Source organism: Pituophis catenifer, unplaced genomic scaffold (assembly GCF_029215685.1).
Source record: "Pituophis catenifer annectens isolate HBS135680 unplaced genomic scaffold, rPitCat1.0.hap2 SCAF_16, whole genome shotgun sequence".
NCBI lineage: Eukaryota > Metazoa > Chordata > Lepidosauria > Squamata > Colubridae > Pituophis > Pituophis catenifer.
In genome coordinates this window covers 18464943-18482933 of record NW_027256896.1, presented here as the reverse complement: position 1 = coordinate 18482933, position 17991 = coordinate 18464943, and the positions used below count along the sequence as shown (strand labels likewise).

The following is a 17991-nucleotide window of genomic DNA, read 5'->3' as shown; positions in this document are numbered from 1 at the left end:
AAGACAGCAACCCCATTAGTTTACAAAACCAGACCAGCAGAAGAGACAACAAGAGCTTCAAAGTTCTCCAAAACTCATTCTGGAGCCCAACGACAACAGAAAAACGCAGGCCATAGAATGTGCCCGGGATTTTAAAAAAAAAATCCAGGAAAACATAAAAAAGGCAGGAAAAACAAGCCATTAAAAACCAGACATTTCAGCCCTGACATTTAGCTCAAGATAGAATTAAGCTCAAGAGTTGAATAGCGTGTGTCAGCTTCTCAAAATAGGCACCAAAACCAACATTTTTAGTTCTCGCTTCTCTTAAATCTTAAAAGAAAACACATTTCTTTCTTTTCCCTTGCAAATTGGGAAGAAGTATATATATATATATGTACCATCTGCTAGCTGTCTAATTAAAAACAGATTCTTTTTTTTTTCCTCCCTACCCCAGCCAGGGATCTACTGACAATCACTTTATCCCATCCTGGTTCCACATAAACATGGTTTATATGGAACTTGGTTTGTCCTTCATGGATTCAGAAGGATTTTGGAAACATCTGGAGCTGTTTCTCAAGAGAAGACTGGCTCGTCGTTCCCATTTTTTTCCCTTTTTGTTTTAAATGTTGGCGCCCCCCCCTTTTCCAAACAGGGTTGGGGGGTGGCCCCCAGATGGCTAAACAGAAAAGGGAAGAATATGCGAGGGGGGGCAGCCCTAAACCATTTTTACTTAGAATGGGCTACTCAGCCATTTTCTGACCCAGCTCTCTACATTTTACCAGACGCCCCTCGGCCACAATGGACTTCAATCTCACTGGCAGCCGAGGAGGGGTGCAGTTGGGGTTTCCTGGGTTGCCTGCAGGGCTGTTTCGTGGGGAGGGTGGGGGGGGAAGGTAGCTGCAGAAAACGGGCAGGGGAAGGGAAGTCTACCTCTGCAGGCGATGTGGGGAGCAGAATTTCTCCTTAAAGGGGTGGGGTGGATTAAAGGGAAAGGTATTCATTCCCCCGCCCACCTTAAAAGGGGGGATTAATGGGAAAGATTTGCACCTCCCCACACACTTTAAAAGGGGGATTGGAGGGAAAAGTGATTGAAGGGAAAGGGGTGACACTTTAAAAGGGGGGACTAAGAGGAAAGGTATGTACCCCCCACCTTAAAAGGGGGGATTAATGGAAAAGGCTTGCACCCCCACTTTAAAAAGGGGATTGGAAGGAAAAGGATGCCCCCCACTTTAAAAGGGGGGGATTAACAGGAAAGGTACACACCCTCATTTTAAAAAGGGGGATTGAAGGGAAAAGGGTGACCCCCACTTTAAAAGGGGGGATTAGCAGGAAAGGGGTGCACCCCCAGTTTAAAAGAGGGGCTTGAAGGGAAAGGTTTACACCCCCACTTTAAAAAGGGGATTGGAGAGAAAGGGGTGCCCCCCACCTCAAAAGGGGGGCTTGAAGGAAAAGGGGTGTATCCCCTCCTTAAAAAAGGGGGGGTTGAAGGCTGTCCATCCCCCACAGCCCCCCTCCCCGCCCGCCCCCCCCCCAAAAATCCTTCCAGCAGAAGAAGCCCAGCCAGACTCACCCGGGTGGGAATGGAGGTTGAGGCCGGGGGCAGCGAGGTATTTGCCGGGCGGCAGCGGCGTCGCCAAAGGAGCCAAGCGGGCAGCTCCGGCGGCGGCGGCGACGTGGCTCTCCATAGCCAGGCCGGAGAGCAGCGGCGGGGGGACGTGGACGGCGCGGGGAGCCCCCAGGTCTCTTCCATCCATCCTCCGCTGGCCGATGGCCGCCCCCGCCGCCGCCCTCCTCCTCTTCCTCGGGCCGGCCCCAGCCTTAAAGGTGGCGGAGTCCGGAGCGCGCCAGCGGGGATCGGGGATCCATCATCCTGGGGTGCGGAGGAGCCTCTTCCAGCCAAGGAGCCTGAGGAAATGGGTGGGGGGGCGCAAGAGAGGCTTTTTTTTAAAAAAAGAGAAACAGACAGAGAGACAGACAGACAGACACACCCTGGGAAAGGGGGGAAGATGGGGTTTTATTGGGGGGAAGGGCAAAGAGCCCCCTCCCCAAAACCTAGCCTTGCCGGGAGTCCCCTCCCCTTCTCCAGCTGCCCTGGTTTTTTGGGGGGAGGGGGCACTCACTTTTCCTTTCAAGAGATATTCAGAAAGACTGAGCTTAAAATGCAGGCTAAAGAAAGAGGTGGCGGTGGAATAAATTATAAACAAACTGTGTATTCCTGGTTATGTTTATACTTATATCTCTAATCTATTTATCTAATATTTTATTTTTTATTTTAATTTGATTTATATGCCACCCTTCTCCTGAGTCTCCGGAGACTCAGGGCGGCTTACAATGCGTTAATCTAGTATCTATATATCTAATGCATGCTGGACGAAAGAAAGAAATTGATGCCCCGAAGCCCACCGGGGAAACTGAGGCTCCTTGACCCCTCCCCCCCCAGGATCGCCCCTTCCTCTTCAAATGGAAGTCCCGGGAGCTTGCAAGCCGCTCTCGCTTTTCTCAACAACGGCCGTCTTTTTAAACCCAGTTGGAAGTTTTTTACGGACAAAAAGGAGAGAGGGAGGGAAAAAAATCGCTTTTTCTGATTTTTTTTTTTTAAAGGCTGGGAGAGCTTTTGCCTCGTCCCTCCCCCCCACCCCCCCATCCTGGGGTCGCTGCGGCCCCCCCCACAACCCCACCTTGGCGGATATATTTCCCCGCGAAGAGAAGGTGGACGGAGTCTTTACGAGAGGCGCTTTACCGACCGGCTGCAACCCAAACGGCCAAGCAGGGCGGCGAACGAGCCGTTCCTCCCGAAACCCGCATTTAAAAAAAAAAAAAAAACGAGGCTGCCCTTGAACCTCGTTTATGGCGGCTGGGGGGGGGGAGGGAGGCAGCTGTGGAGGAAAATTTAGCCCGCCCGGTTTGATCCCACCCTGTTAGCTTTTAATTATTATTATTATTATTTTAAAAAAGACAATTTAAGTGGATAAGATCGCGCTGCTCCGGGCTTCCTATAACCTCGATTCTTCCTTATATTTTATCTATGTTTCTAACATTCATTCCCCCCCTCCCCCCCCCTTTTTTTTTCTCTATCAAACGTGACTTAACCTCCCCACCCCAGGGGGGAAAAATGTAAAAAGTGTCAAGCTTTAAAAAAATAAAGGTGGGAATAGCTACATATTTAATGTTTAACCTTCTCTGCCTCACAGGCAGATAAAGAGCCAAGATATATATATATATATATATCTTCTTGTGTATTTCTCTTTAGCCAGGTTCTTCCTACTTAAACCAAGATTTTTATGCAGTCCTAGTTCAATGAAATCACAATCCACTAGTTTCTAGGCTTTTTTTTTTCTTTTTCTTTTCTTCAGGCAGCCAGCAAGCACTCTGCTGCCCATTGGGAGGTGGGCATATATCTTTATATATCTATATCTATATCTATATCTATATATCTATATCTATATCTATCTATCTATCTATCTATCTATCTATCTATCTATCTATCTATCTTGCTTTGCAGAACGATTCGGGTGGCTTTGATAATTTAATAGAAAACCATCTTCTCTCTTCTTTTCCCCCTCCCAGCGCCCCCTCACCAAATCCTTTCCCTCCCAACACTATAACTCTGCAGTCTGAGGTAATTCAACTCAGAAGCCCCGCCGTGGACATGAGGACTTGCTGCTTAAGAAATCTAGGCTGGGAAGGGGGAAGGGGAGGGAGAGAGAGAATGAGAACGGGAGAGAGAGAACTAGAAAGAGAGAGAATGAGAAAGAGAAAGGGAGAGAAGGGAATGTGAGCGAAAAGGCAAGAGAGAACTAGAGAGAGAATGAGAAAGAGAGAAAGAAAAGGAGAGAGAGAACTAGAAAGAGAGAGAATGAGAAAGAGAGAGAGAGAGAAGGGAATGTGAGAGAAAAGGTGAGAGAGAAAAGGCGAGAGAGAACTAGAGAGAGAATGAGAAAGAGAGAAAACTAGAGAGAATGAGAACGAGAGAAAGAAAAGGAGAGAGAGAACTGGAAAGAGAGAGAATGAGAAAGAGAGAGAGAGAGAGAAGGTAATGTGAGAGAAAAGGTGAGAGAAAAGGCGAGAGAGAACTAGAGAGAGAATGAGAAAGAGAAAACTAGAGAGAATGAGAACGAGAGAAAGAAAAGGAGAGAGAACTAGAAAGAGAGAGAATGAGAGAGAGAGAGAGAGAGAGAAGGGAATGTGAGAGAAAAGGTGAGAGAGAAAAGACGAGAGAGAACTAGAGAGAATGAGAGAGAAAACTAGAGAGAAAGGGAAAAAAGGGAATGTGAGAGAAAAGGCAAGAGAGAACTAGAGAGAGAATGAGAACGAGAGAAAACCAGAGAGAATGAGAACGAGAGAGAGAAAAGGCGAGAGAGAAAAGGTGAGAGAGAACTAGAGAGAGAATGAGAAAGAGAAAACTAGAATGAGAACGAGAGAGAGAGGAAAAAAGGGAATGTGAGAGAAAAGGCGAGAGAGAAAAGACGAGAACTAGAAAGAGAATGAGAAAGAGAGAAAATTAGAAAGAGAGAAAGAATGAGAACGAGAGAGAGAGAGAGAGAGAGAGAGAAAAGGGAACCAGAAAAAAAGGAGAGAGAAAAGGAATGAAAGAGAACGAGAGAGAGCGAGAAAAGGGAACGAGAAAAGGAGAGAGGGAGAAAGAGGGACCCAGGACACGTATTTTTACCCTAAAAAGGGTACCCAATTCCGCCTGTTTATTCAAGGACGCCGGCTGCAAAACTGGCCAGATTCAGACGTGTGAGTTTATGCCCCGGTGAAGAACGCGCGAAGCCGGCGTGCAATTCTCCAGCTGGGCGTCTCGGAAAGCCGCGGATCTCCCCAGGGCCGCCGGGAGACGGTTTAAGCACCCCTAAACGCTTATGCTTTTTACAAGCGGGGGGGGGGAGAAGCGGTGGGTTCGGTTTCCGCGTCGCCTTTTATTTAAAGGAATCGGCGTCTCGCTTCCCTTCCCTTCCCCTGTGCAAGTATTCCAAAACGCCGGACTGGATCTCTCCCAAAAAAAAAAAAAACACCCGTGGAGAAAGACCGAAGGCTACGCTGTAATCCTTTTGGGGAATCAGGTCTTTCTGCGCCCTCCCCATTGGCCAGCTTGGCTTTGATTCCTTTCGCCTCCCACCCACCCCCCCTTTTTTAAATTATTATTATTTATTTATTTATTTCCGAAGGCTATTTTCCACCTTTCTTGGAAAAGAAAAAATGTTCAAAGCTTGTAGTCTCAAGGCTGCCCTTGATCAAGTCCCGCAGAGAGCAGGAACCAAAATAAATAGATATTATTATTATTATTATTATTATTATTATTATTATTATTATTATTATTATTATTATTATTATTATTATTTTAAAATAAATGCCTAAGCTTTCATTTTATGCCGAATCAGGCTTTGCTGTCCTCTTGCATTCAAGGCAATCCTCTACTGGGGAGGGGAAACGGGGGGGGAGGGGGAAGCGGGGGGGGGCAAAGGGAAAAAAAGAGGTGGGGGGGGAGAAAGGTCGAATTGCGATTTCTGCTCGGGGACTCCCGTAAAGGGAATTTCGCTTTCAGCGTAAAAGGGAAAGTTTTGGCTTTCTTCGCGCAAAACGACACCCCCCCGCCCCGTGTAAGGCTCCACGCGTGTAAAAAAATAAAATAAAATCGCCATCCATCCTCTCGGTTGGTGTCCCGCTGGCCACAGGATTCCTATGGGATCGTGTGGATGTGCGGGTGGATCCACACGCCGCCAGATGCCAAGGCGCTCTCTCTCCGGGGCGAAAATAAACTTCCTTTGAAACTGTGTGTCTGTGTCTGTGTGGAGTTTGGGCCAAAATACGAAGAGATTTTTTTTTTCCTTCTCTCTCTCTCTCTCTCTCTATCTCATTTTTTTCCCCCACCTCTTGCCTCAGTAATCCCGGCTCCCTCTCCCAAAATGGCTGAATTCCCGATTTTAATTAAAAACAGCCCACCCGAAGTGAGGCGGGGAAGGTGGTTGGGTGGTTGGGTGTTTTTTTAAATTTATTTATTTATTTATTTATTTTTGCGAGAATGCCTGTTTTGCTTCGCTTTTCTTTCCAAGAACGGGCGAAAACAAAACAAAACAAAAATGAAATGGGGGAGAAAAAAAAATTTAGTATCCCTTCTCTGTTTGAAGAAATAGGCGGCGGAGGGAAGGAGGTTTTTTTTTTTTTTTTTTTTGCAAAACCCCATCCGACCCCTTTCTCGAGACCTATAGGGAGGGGGGGCGAAAAGCTGACCCCCCCAAACACCCAAGACTTTCCCCCGCTCCCCTCTTTTTTTCCTGCCCCCCCCCAAAAAAAACCCCAGCCCCTCGCAACTTGGAAAGTTGGCCGGCGCAGCCCTTACCTTCGCTCCGGAGATGCCCTCACTGGTTTCCTAGCTCGATCCTCTGGGGCATTTTCTGTGGTGGGGGGGTCTCTGGCCCGCTCAGATCCGTTGCCTCCACCACCATCAGCAGCAAAAGGGGGGGCCAAAGAAACCCCCCTCCTCTTCCTCCTCTTCCTCCCCCGCCCACCCACCCCCAAAAAATCCCTCCTTTCTGATTTTTACGCGCGGCGCGTAAAAAAAAAAAATCTAAAATGCGCCCTAGACGGCCGGCTGGAATCGGTTCCTTCGTCCGTTCCTGGTCCTCTCTTTCCTCCTTGGGGTGGTGGGTGGGGGTCTTGCAAGGATGGCCCCCTCCGGCACGACAGAAAGCCCAGGAAGGCGGAGGGGATCCGAGCTGCTGGGGGAAAAAACCACGATCCCTGGCCTCTTTGGCTGCCTTAGTTTCCCCTCCGAAGCGCGCCCTGGCTCCCGCTGGTAATCCTTCGCGATCTCCATATACAACTCAGCGTCGGAAATGGTCCCCCCTTCCCCTCCCCGCTTTCCAAGTTTCTCTCCGAGGATGTTTTTTTTTAAAAAAAAAAAAAGGAGAGAAAAAAAAAAAAGCGGGGAGGGCGAGGAGAAAGGAGGGAGGGAGGGAGGGAAGGGGGGAGGGCTAGGAAAGAAAGAAACCGAGCAATGAAACGAGCATTGTTTCGGCCAAGCCCGCCCCTCCGCCCCTCGGAATGTCCTTCTGGCCTTCCCCATTGGCTGCCCCGCCTGCCACTCGCGCTCGTGGAAAGACTTTTGGCTGGCCGCCAACCTTATCAAACCAATTATGGAGCTTGGGGGGGGGGGCGCGGGGGAAGGAAGAAGAAGGAGAGGAGGAGGAGGAGGAGGAGGAGGAGGCGAGCAGTTTCTAGCCTCCCCTAGCAGGCTTGGCTTGAATGAGCAAAAGGAGGGGTGGTGGGAACTTTTAAGGGCCGTTTCCAGGCGCCCCCCCCACCCTCACCCATCTTTCTAATTCCCTCCGCTCCGATTCAACCTTTTCTCTCTCTTTTCCTTTCCTTCCCCCCCCCCACTCTTTTTCTTCCTTTCGTCCCTTTTCTTCCTTCCTTCCTTCCTTTTTTTTCTTTTTCCTCCTCCGGTTGATCGAAAGGGAGAGAAGAGAAGGAGGGAGGGAGAGAAAAAAAACATGGTGGCGATTGGATTGCGTGGCCTTTTTCACCGAGCGCCCGCCCAGCTTAAAAACTGCCCTTCGCTTTCTCGGCGTTTTTTTTTTTTCCTTCCCTTCTTTTCCTTTTTTCTTTCTTTTTTTTTTTAAAGGACTTTTCGAGTAAAGTAAGTCAGACAGAAAGGCGTTCTTCTTCTTCTTCTTCTTCTTCTTCTTCTTATTATTATTATTATTATTATTATTATTATTATTATTATTATTATTTAATCTTTAGTGAGATTCACAGCCTTTGAGGCTGGTTAATAGCTCAGCAGCTCGAGTCCTAACCAAGGACCTAGGAACTGTTAAGGTATCGTCGGAGGATGATGATATTATTATTATTATTATTATTATTATTATTATTATTATTATTATTATTATTATTATTATTATTATTAAAGAGGAATTTGGAGAAGGGGAAGGGGCTGGAAGGTTTTGCATCGGCGGGGAAGGTGGGGGGGAAGGAAGGGGTTTCTCGCCTCCTGGGCTTAAGGGGCCGGCCGCGCGTGGGGGTGGCTGCGGTAAGAACAGGGGTCCCTTGTGCGTGGATTTGATGTTTCGAGCTGGCCAGCTTCGCGCGAGAGGAAAGCGCGAAGTTTGACTGCCAGGTAAGGTAAGCAAGCACCCCATCTCAGCCTCGGGGGGGCGTGTGGGGGGGGAAGCCCGATCCCCCTTTGTTAAAGGGTCCCACCGATTTCCTCCCGGCGAAAGGAGGCGGCCGCAACCTTTCCGTGGAAGCCGCCGGATCCCGCATCGGAAAGGACCCCCTTATTCGTTAACCGGAGCTCCCTGGAATTCCTCATCAGCCGCCGAAGAGAACCGAGGCACGATGCGCCTTTGAGCGGAGCAAAGAATCGGTGTGTTTATTCGTTTGTTTTCTTTGTTTTTCTTTCCCCATCCTTTCCAAGTTTCAGCCTTGTCGTTGGCCAAGAATTGTAGCCAAAATAGCTCTACTGTACAGACGTTACTTCAGGGGGGGGCTTTTTGGGGAGGGGGGGGGCAGCGGCCAAAGGAAGGGGGCCCGTTCTCCCCGAGTCAATACTGTATTGTGAGTAAATCTATTTGCTTTTGTTAACCCACCCACCCCCATCCGCCACGGTCGCTTCCCTTCTTTTTTAAACAAACGTGGATTAAAGTCCAGCGGTCTTTGTACTCGTGTGATCTCAGAAACAGGAGGTGGGAGGGTTTCCCCCCCCTATTTTCTCTCTTGGATTGCATTTATTGCGACCCCACCCTCCCCAAATCTCGGCCCCCGTTCTAGGTCCTTCTCGAGCCGTCAGCGAACAAAGGCTCCAGATTCTCAAAAATTCCCCCCAAAAAGATAATTATTTTTGAAGGGGGGGGAAAAACCCTTAAATTTAGTTGAGAAGAAGGAGAAAAATGATGATTTTTTTTTGGCAGGAAAAAAAATGCCAATGAAAAATGTCCAATTTGCTATTTTTCCTCCCTTTTTTTGGTTTTGTTCCAATACACACAAAGGGAATAAACATGTGTATAGCAAAACATGTGTTACTTGCAATACTTTTCTGTGAGAAATACTTCATTTTCTGGAAACATTTCAGGGGTGCCAACATTTACGGCCATGAATGTATATATTACCTCGCTTTTCCCCTTCCAGCCTTTCGAGGGAAACAGAAAAAAGGTTTAAAAAGCATTTATTTTTTGCCAAAATCATCATCATAATAATAATCTTTCTCCGTATCTTCGCAGCTATTATATATTGGAATCGCTTTTGGCTTAAATGCACCGTGGCAGTTTAAAGTTTATGGAAAACAAGATTGGACTTGGGATAGGCGAATGATTCATTTTTTCCTTTCGTCTAGCCTCGGTTTTTTTTTTTTCTTTTCATTTTTTCTCTCTCTCTCTCTCTTCTTTTATGGGGCAAGCATACCAACGATCGCTCGTAATCCGCCTGTATTTGCATACAGGCTCCCCGCGGTTTCCCCCGCGGGGGGGAGGGGGAGGAGTAGGGGTGGGGGGGAAGGAGAAATGGAAGAAAAACGATCCTCTCTGGGGTTAAGGACACCTTACCCTCCTCCCCACGCCTTCGGGCTGGCCGTCTCGGGTTTAACGGCCCTTGGTCTTAGTCCCGTCTTTTCTGTGTTGGAGTGGCGGATTTCTCGCGCGGAAAATCCGCGGGTTTGACCCTTGTTGGCCAACGAGGCGCGGATGCCCCTTGCAAAAAATAAAATAAAAATAAAATAAAAGCGATGGAGAAAAATGCGTCTCGGGGTTATTATTTCCACACCTCCCCCCCCCCCCCGAAGTCGGCGTCTTTTGGGGGGGGAACCGGAGCAGAATTAAAGGCGTTTTACACCTTTGGGGGGGGGGAAGGGGTACCTTGATTTGGGGGAAGAGGCGAAGAAGAACTGGAGAATGAAGCCCTCCTAGAATTTCTGGCTAAAAATAGGTTTAGTTCGTGGAGGGGGGGAGGGCGTCCTCTCTCTTTTTTTTCTCTCTTTTTTTTCTTTTTTCTCTTTCTCTCTTTTTTTCGGAATGGAGCCGTTTCTAATTTCTCCCCCACCCCGGAGCTCGAGGGCGGTTTCAAGGCCGCCCTCGTTGGGAAACAAGACAGGAGGAAGAGGCAAACACGAGAGGTGGGGCGGGGGGCAGCGAGGGGGAGAGGTGAGGAAAAAAAAATAGCCACCGAAAATAGTAGCGTAAACTAAAAATTCGAACAATTTATTTGTTTTAAATTGCTTTTAATTTTTATATTGTCATGGTTTTATTTCTGGCTGAGTCCATCGGGAGAAGGGCGGTAGAGAAATGTAAGAAAATCAAAATAAATAAATAAAAGGAAAGGAGGAAGAAGGGGGGGAAAAAAACACCCAAGAGCCGAGGCTCCAAAGAAAATTTGGCCGCTAATTTTGCATCGCTGTGTGTGTGTTTTAAACGTGGCCCCCACCCCTCCCCCACTCCCCCCACCCCCCTCCGCCCCGGGTGGAGGAAAGGCTGATGACTTGGCAAGCGGAACTTGATGGCCGGACTCCAAATTGAGCGAGGGATCAACGAAGAGGGAGGTGTTAAGACGGGGGTGGGGTTTCCCCTCCCCGGTCACAAGCAAACCCCCCCCCCTCCACGTCTCATCCCCGTTCAAATGCCCCGCACGCGGCAAAAGCTTGCCAGAAGACAGCTCACCGTCGCCCGCGGCGGCTCTGAGCTGGCTCAGACTGAGGGGGGGGGGAAGAGGTGGGGAGAGATTTGGCTCGCGTGTTATTATTGTCGGGTGTTGTTTTGTGTGTTTGAAATGTGGCTTTTCCAATGGCTTCCCTTTTTCTCCTCCCGTCCCCCACCCCACCCGCGATCCTTCCAGAGTTTCGCGCCGAGAGAGAGCCACCGCGCAAAGACGCCCTAAAAAAAATCTTCGGGTTTGGGCGAGTTGGAGATTTATTTTATTTTTATTTATTTTATTTTTATTTATTTTATTTTTATTTAGGCTTCTATACCGCTTCATAGTGCTCTGCAGCCCTCTCTAAGCGGTTTACAAAGTTAGCATATGGCATATTAGCATATGGCATTAACATTAGCATATTGCCCCCCAACAATCTGGGTCCTCATTTTACCCACCTCGGAAGGATGGAAGGCTGAGTCAACCGGGAGCCAGTCAGGATCGAACTCCTGGCAGTGGGCAGAGAGAAGGAAGGAAGGAAGGAAGGAAGGAAGGAAGGAAGGAAGGAAAATAGTAATAGCACTTAGACTTATATACTGCTTCACAGTGCTTTACAGCCCTCTCTAAGCGGTTTACAGAGTCAACATATTTCCCCCCAACAATCTGGGTCCTCATTTTACCCACCTCGGAAGGATGGAAGGCTGAGTCAACCTTGAGCCTGGTAAGATTTGAACTGCCAAATTGCAGGCAGCCAGCAGACAGCAGGAGTAGCCTGCAGTACTGCACTCTAACCACACTGCGCCACCTCGGTTCTTAAACCGAGATCATCTAGTCGCGCCCCTTCCTCGGCGCAGGAGTTCCTCCTCCTAATCTCCACCCCGCCCACCCACTAGGTGGCTCAGTGGCTAAGACGCTGAGTTTGCCGATCGGAAAGGTCGGGCGGTTCGAATCCCTAGCACAGGTCTCCTGCGCGAGCAGGAGGTTGGACTAGATGACCTCCAAGAGTCCCTTCCAACTCTTGTTTACTGTTTTACCCCCCCCCCCCCCTTCAAATCTCCCAAAGGAAGGAGCACCCCAAGTCTTGGACGCGGAGCTTTCAACGCAAACGCAAACGCAGAGACACACTTAAACACTCACTCTGGGCACGGGCGGTGGGTGGGATTTGAAAAAAAAAAAAAACACCCACCCACCCACGTCTTTTCCACCCGGACAGCCGGTCGGACCCTACGGGCTTGGAGAGCCGCGTTTTAAATCCACAGGGGGCGAATAAACCAGCTTGGAATAAAAATCCACGTTGATCGGAAAAGTCGCTAGCCAAATCCTGATATTTTTTTTCTCCCCCCCCCCCAAGCGTTTCATTTCAAGGAAACCTGGAGACTCTCTCCTGTGGGGTTATTTGGGGAGGGGGGTTAAGAGGAGGGGAGTGCATAGCCAAGCCTCCCCAGCCTCTTATTAGATTAATGACAGCCCCTTCCCACCCCCACCCCACCCCACAAGCTGTTGGAGAACCGCGCCCGCCTCGTAAAAGCACCAAATATAGAAATCTCCATTTCTCTCCAAGCTGCGCGTTCTGTCCGAGCCGGACGTCCATCTGTCTTGCGTTAAACGTCGCTCTGTCCTTCTCCGCCTTTCTTCTTCCTTTTCCTTCCCCCCACCCCTCCCCCGACATTGTCGTTTCCCCTGCCCCTCCCCCTCCCGGTCCTCCCTCCCCCCCAGATTTGGTGAGAATTAGAAGTGGGGGGGGGAATTTCTTTAAAGCCCGTTGCTTTTACGCGCGCCTCGGGAAAGGGGTGCCCGGATTCCCACGGCGCGGCGCCTCCGGGGGAGCCTTGCAAAGAAAAGGCAAGAAGGGGGAATGAGAAGAGGGGGAGGGGAGAGGGTTTCTCTAAGTCCCGAGCTCGTTCCTAGTTAAAAAAAAAAAAAAAAAAGTCAGAAAAACGGGCTGGGGGATGTTTTTCCGTGTCTGGTTGCGCGCGCCCCCCAGCACCCCAACTTTTCCCCTCTTCTCTTCGGAAAAAGCGACTGGAGATCAGCCTTTTCTCCCTCCCTCCCTTCCTTTCCCCCTCTCTGGAAGCCAAGATCCAAGGGGAGGGATCGCTTTCCACGCGAGAGGGGGGGGGGGGAAATAATAAATTTAAATTTCAAAATTCACATACGCGCACCCCAGTTAAGAGCCAAAGCTCGAGCTACGGAGAAGCTTCCCCCCGCGGTTGGGTAAGAGGTCGGGAGGAACGAGAGGGGCGGGTGGGGGGCGTCTTTGCCTTTGGAAAGCCGAAGCGAGCCCACCAAGAGGGGGGGGATCCGTGGGGGGAGGGATGGGGCGAGGACGACTGGAAGCCATCTTGTGAACTGGGGCTGGGTGGGGAGCTAAAAAAAGGAAGGCGGCCTTTCTGGGGCGGGGGCGGCGGTGGGGTGGGGAGAGGAGAGGAGGAAAAAAATGAGGATTTTGGAAAGGGGTTCCTTTCCTTTCCTTTCCTTTCCTTTCCCTTCCCTTCCCTTCCCTTCCCTTCCTCCCCGCCACCTCTCTGGGCTGTGCCTGCCCTGCGTTTGTGCGTCGCGGTTCGTGTTAGTAAATAGGCACTAGGTTTGCAATCAGCTGTTTTCCCAGGTTGGGAGCTAAAATAAAATTGTAAATCTCGGCGTTTGTCTCATTAACCTCCGGGCTGTTGACTGCGGCGTAGGACCTCTGCTGAGATCCAGAACATAATATTCCTCTTCTCTACCTTTCGAATTTTTCCCCCCTCCTTTCCCCCTTACTTTCTTCCTCTTGTTTCTAGTTTTCTAGGTTTTTTTTCTCTGCTTCTTTTTTATTTATTTATTTATTTATTATTATTATTATTATTATTATTATTATTATTATTATTATTTAATCTTTAGTAAGATTCACAGCCTTTGAGGCTGGTTAATAGCTCAGCAGCTCGAGTCCTAACCAAGGACCTAGGAACTGTTAAGGTATCGTCGGAGGATGTATTATTATTATTATTATTATTATTATTATTATTATTATTATTATTTAATTTTTAGTGCGATTCACAGCCTTTGAGGCTGGTTAATAGCTCAGCAGCTCGAGTCCTAACCAAGGACCTAGGAACTGTTAAGGAATCGCGGAGGATGTATTATTATTATTATTATTATTATTATTATTATTATTATTATTATTATTATTATTATTATTATTATTATTATTATATTTGGATCTCCTTCCCATTCATTCCACACCCCTCCAGCACATTTTGTGTGCCAAAGACAGATCTGTCTGATTTTATCTCTATGACCTGGATGGAAGAATGTACTTGGCTCCAAGAGACGGTCAAAATAAAATATACACCCCAAAGGGGTGGGGGCGGGGAAGAGCTTTTAAAATAAGGCTCCCCTTCTATTTATAGTTACTTGAGAGCAGGGCAGCCAGGATTTCTGAGAAAATAGGGGCTAAAGGTTGCTTTGTAACTGTTCACACACATACACACACACACACACGGGGGGGGGGGGAGATATATTGATAGATGATAGATAGCTTGATCGATAGCTGATAGATAATAGATATAGATCGATAGATGATAGCTAGCTAGCTAGATGATAGATATAGATGATAGATAGATAGATAGATAGATAGATAGATAGATAGATAGATAGATAGATAGATAGATAGATATAGATGATAGATAGATAGATGATAGATAGATAGATGATAGATATAGATGATAGATAGATAGATAGATAGATAGATAGATAGATAGATAGATAGATAGATAGATAGATAGATAGATAGATAGATATAGATGATAGATAGATAGATGATAGATAGATAGATGATAGATATAGATGATAGATAGATAGATAGATAGATAGATAGATAGATAGATGATAGATAGATAGATGATAGATATAGATGATAGATAGATAGATAGATAGATAGATAGATAGATAGATAGATAGATAGATATAGATGATAGATAGATAGATGATAGATATAGATGATAGATAGACAGACAGACAGACAGACAGACAGACAGACAGACAGACAGACAGACATAGATATATTTTATATATGTTTATATGTGAGAGGAGGGCAAATTAATTTGTCTTTCTGGATATGGAAAGCCTTTATTTCCCCCCCCCCAATAAATCATCTTCTTTCACTGTACTAATTCATTTCCCTTCTCTCTTCATCCCAGGATAATTCCATTCAAATCCATGCCTCCCCCACCTTTTAAAGCAGAACTGAAATTTGCCAGAAGTTTTATTCCCAAACTTGTTTGTTCTATGCAGTTTGTCTCTGTGACTTCTTGTGGGCTTGACGCAACCTTAAACATTTATCCTCTCCTATGCCGCTCATCCCAGACCGATATTGAGGATGGGGCTGGGCTGAAATCCCACTGGAGCCCTTGGTAAGTCTAGGGCTCTTCTTCCTTTGGGTTTCCTGCCCCATTATTATTATTATTATTATTATTATTATTATTATTATTATTATTATTATTATTATTATTATTATTATTATTATTATTTTCCTTCCTGGAAGTTTTCTGATATGGTGATCATTCACAGCTATTTCTGGAAAAATAGCCTTGGTGGTGCAGCGGACTAAAGTGCTGTTAAGTAGCACTTAGCTGCCAGCTGCCTGCAATTACTGCGAGTTCAAATCTCACCAGGCTCAAGGTTGACTCAGCCTTCCATCCTTCCAAGGTAGGTAAAATGAGGACCCGGATTGTGGGGGCAATAAGCTGACTTTGTATAAAAAAAGAACACCGCTTAGGGGGGCCCGAAAGCCCTACTAAGCAGGTATATACAAAAGTATGAAGGCTATTGCTTAACGCATTGTAAGCCGCCCTGAGTCTCCGGAGAAGGGCGGCATATAAATCGAACCAATAAATAAATACAATAAATAAATAAAACTGGGTGTGATTAAGGTGTCAATCTGAGCAGCTGGCTCAGCTGCAGAATAGTAAAAAAAAAAAAAAATTCTAGCCACTTGTGAAAGGGTCATTTTAACCTTGAAACTACCCTGTTTCCCCAAAAATAAGACCTCCCTGGATAATAAGCCCAATCAGGCTTTTGAGTGCATGTGCTAAAATAAGCCCCCCCCCCCAAAAAATAAGGCTACCCCTGAAAATAAGACCTAGGGAAGAGGTGAGCGTTTGAGAAGTTGGAATTAATTGATTGAACTCATGAGAAGTGGGTTTTTTTTAATGGTACAGCCTGTTTCCCTGCACACAATGTGACGGAGCTGGAAATCAAATAAGACAGCAAGAGGAGTCCCGTCTTGCTCCACGCGCCCCAAAATAATAAGACCTCCCCGAAAATAAGGCAAAGCACTTATTTCGGGGTTCAGAAAAATATAAGACAGGGTCTTATTTTCGGGGAAACACAGTAGCATCCCACACTCACTCTCCCCACCCTTCTATTCCAATTTTTTATAAATTCAGACTACACCAGTGATGGCGAACCTTTTCGGCACCGAGTGCCCAAACCGGAATGCGTGTGCATGCGGAAATCCGAAGACCAGCTATGCCTGTTTTTTGGCTGTTTTTTGGGCCATTTTGGGGGGCATTTTCAGGCCATTTGGGGGGTATTTTTTGGGGTGTTTTCAGGCTGTTTTTGGGCTGTATATTGGGCCATTTTGGGGGCATTTTCAGGCTGTTTTGGGGGTGTTTTTTTGGCTGGTTTGGGGCTATTTTCAGGGTGTTTTTTGGGGTGTTTTTTTGGCTGGTTTGGGGCTATTTTCAGGCTGTTTTTTGGTGCTCTGGCGCCCGTGAAGACCAGCTGGCCGGCACGCACATGCCTGTTTTGGGGCTGTTTTGGGGGGCATTTTTTGGGCGTTTTTCTGGGCGTTTTGGGGGCTGGTTTGGGGCCATTTTCAGGCTGTTTTTTGGTGCTCCAGCGCCTGTGAAGACCAGCTGGCTGGCGTATGTGCCCACAGAGAGGCTCTGCATGCCACCTCTGGCACGTGTGCCATAGGTTTGCCATCACAGGACTACACCATATAGGTTTACCTGTTGACGAAAAGGCAGAAATGACTTTTGACCCAAATATCCAAAGGATTGCACTATTAGCCCCTTGTTTGCTAAGACCAAAAAAAAAAAAAAAGTTTTAAAAAGTGTAAGTCGGAATGTCTCGCAAAAAAAACCCCAACACTCAATTTGTGTGTGTGTATGTGTGTTTGCTTGCTTTTAATTCCCCCCCACTTTCATTGTGTTAGAATCCAATTTCCCTCAATGCTCTCATTTAAGCAGGAAATGGCATACAAAAATCTACGTTTTTCTTCCAGTTTTCTAAAGAAATAAACCGAGTATTTGTTGAATAAAAGGATCTTCCACCGCCCCTCATCCTTGGAGAATCATGGTATTATTTATCTTTAGGAAACATCACACCCTGTTGTGGTGAAATGGTTTTGCAATCACGTCTTCCGGCAAGCAGTCACCAAAAGAGGCTGTTTTGCAAGTCTGTGGGTTATCCATTGCAAGTCTTCAGCGGCCAGTCTTAAGGATAAGAAAATATATATTTTTAAAAAAAAAAAAAAACTTGGGGGAAGCTCGCAGCCCTTTCCTTATCTATTTTTTTCCCCTAAAAAATTAATACAGGTAATCCTGCAAAGCTATGCGTTTTAAAATATTCAAGCAGAAGGTCAAATATATCACCTTTTGATGGGAGCTGGTTTGAACCCTGATTTATCTGCAAAACGTTTCTGCTTTTCCACACACACCCCACGTCCGAAATATTTTTCTCTGTCTTAAAATATAACCAGCACCAGTACCTTATCAAAGAGATTTCTGGAAGAATTGAAGACTTCAAGTTCCTAAAACTTCCTTTCCGTTTGTATAGCACGTTGGGGGAAATTTTTTTTTTTCCTTACTATTGATTTTTTGTATCAATTTTTTTTCCTTTTTGTTATTCTTTAACAATAAAAATATAATATATATATATATATATAATTTTATATATATATATAACCCATTTGCACCCGGTTTGAGTAGGATAACTTTTAACTAGTTAGCCTGGATTGTAGTCCTCCTTCCTATTTGTTTGTTTGTTTGTTAATGGAATCCTTCAACAATGCATGAATTTAGGGGGAATATATAGGGAAGGTGAGTGGGGTGTTTCCTATAAGCTCCTGAATGTAAAATTCATGGGTTTGAGCAGAGAATTACACACACAAGGCTTTTTGCTCTACCTTCTTTAAAAAACACTGTAATCGGTTTCAGATGCTCCAGTTTGATTTTCAAAAAAAAAGAAAAAAAGAAAAAAAAGGAAGCACATTTGAGCCAAATACAGTTTGCCAAAAAAAAAAAAAAAAATCTTTCAGCTCTACATTATTTTGAAAGACAAATTGTATATCCCTAGTAGTTTGGATATATATCTCTCTTCTTCCCTCCCTCCCTCCCTTAATTTCTCTAT

The 17991-nt window shown here is 46.4% G+C and overlaps 1 protein-coding gene across 1 annotated transcript in view; it reads right to left on the bottom strand.

The window, feature by feature from the left end:
• Positions 1–6343, bottom strand: part of TNRC18 (trinucleotide repeat containing 18) — a 77668-nt gene extending 71325 nt beyond the window's left edge. Inside the window, exons 1-2 of the mRNA XM_070955269.1 lie at positions 6320–6343; positions 1550–1884 (exon numbers count right to left, since the gene is read on the bottom strand). Coding sequence (XP_070811370.1) covers positions 1550–1733 — 184 coding nt within the window. The 5' untranslated portion in view covers positions 1734–1884; positions 6320–6343. The remainder of the gene's footprint in view (positions 1–1549; positions 1885–6319) is intronic.
• Positions 6344–17991: the final 11648 nt, after the last annotated feature.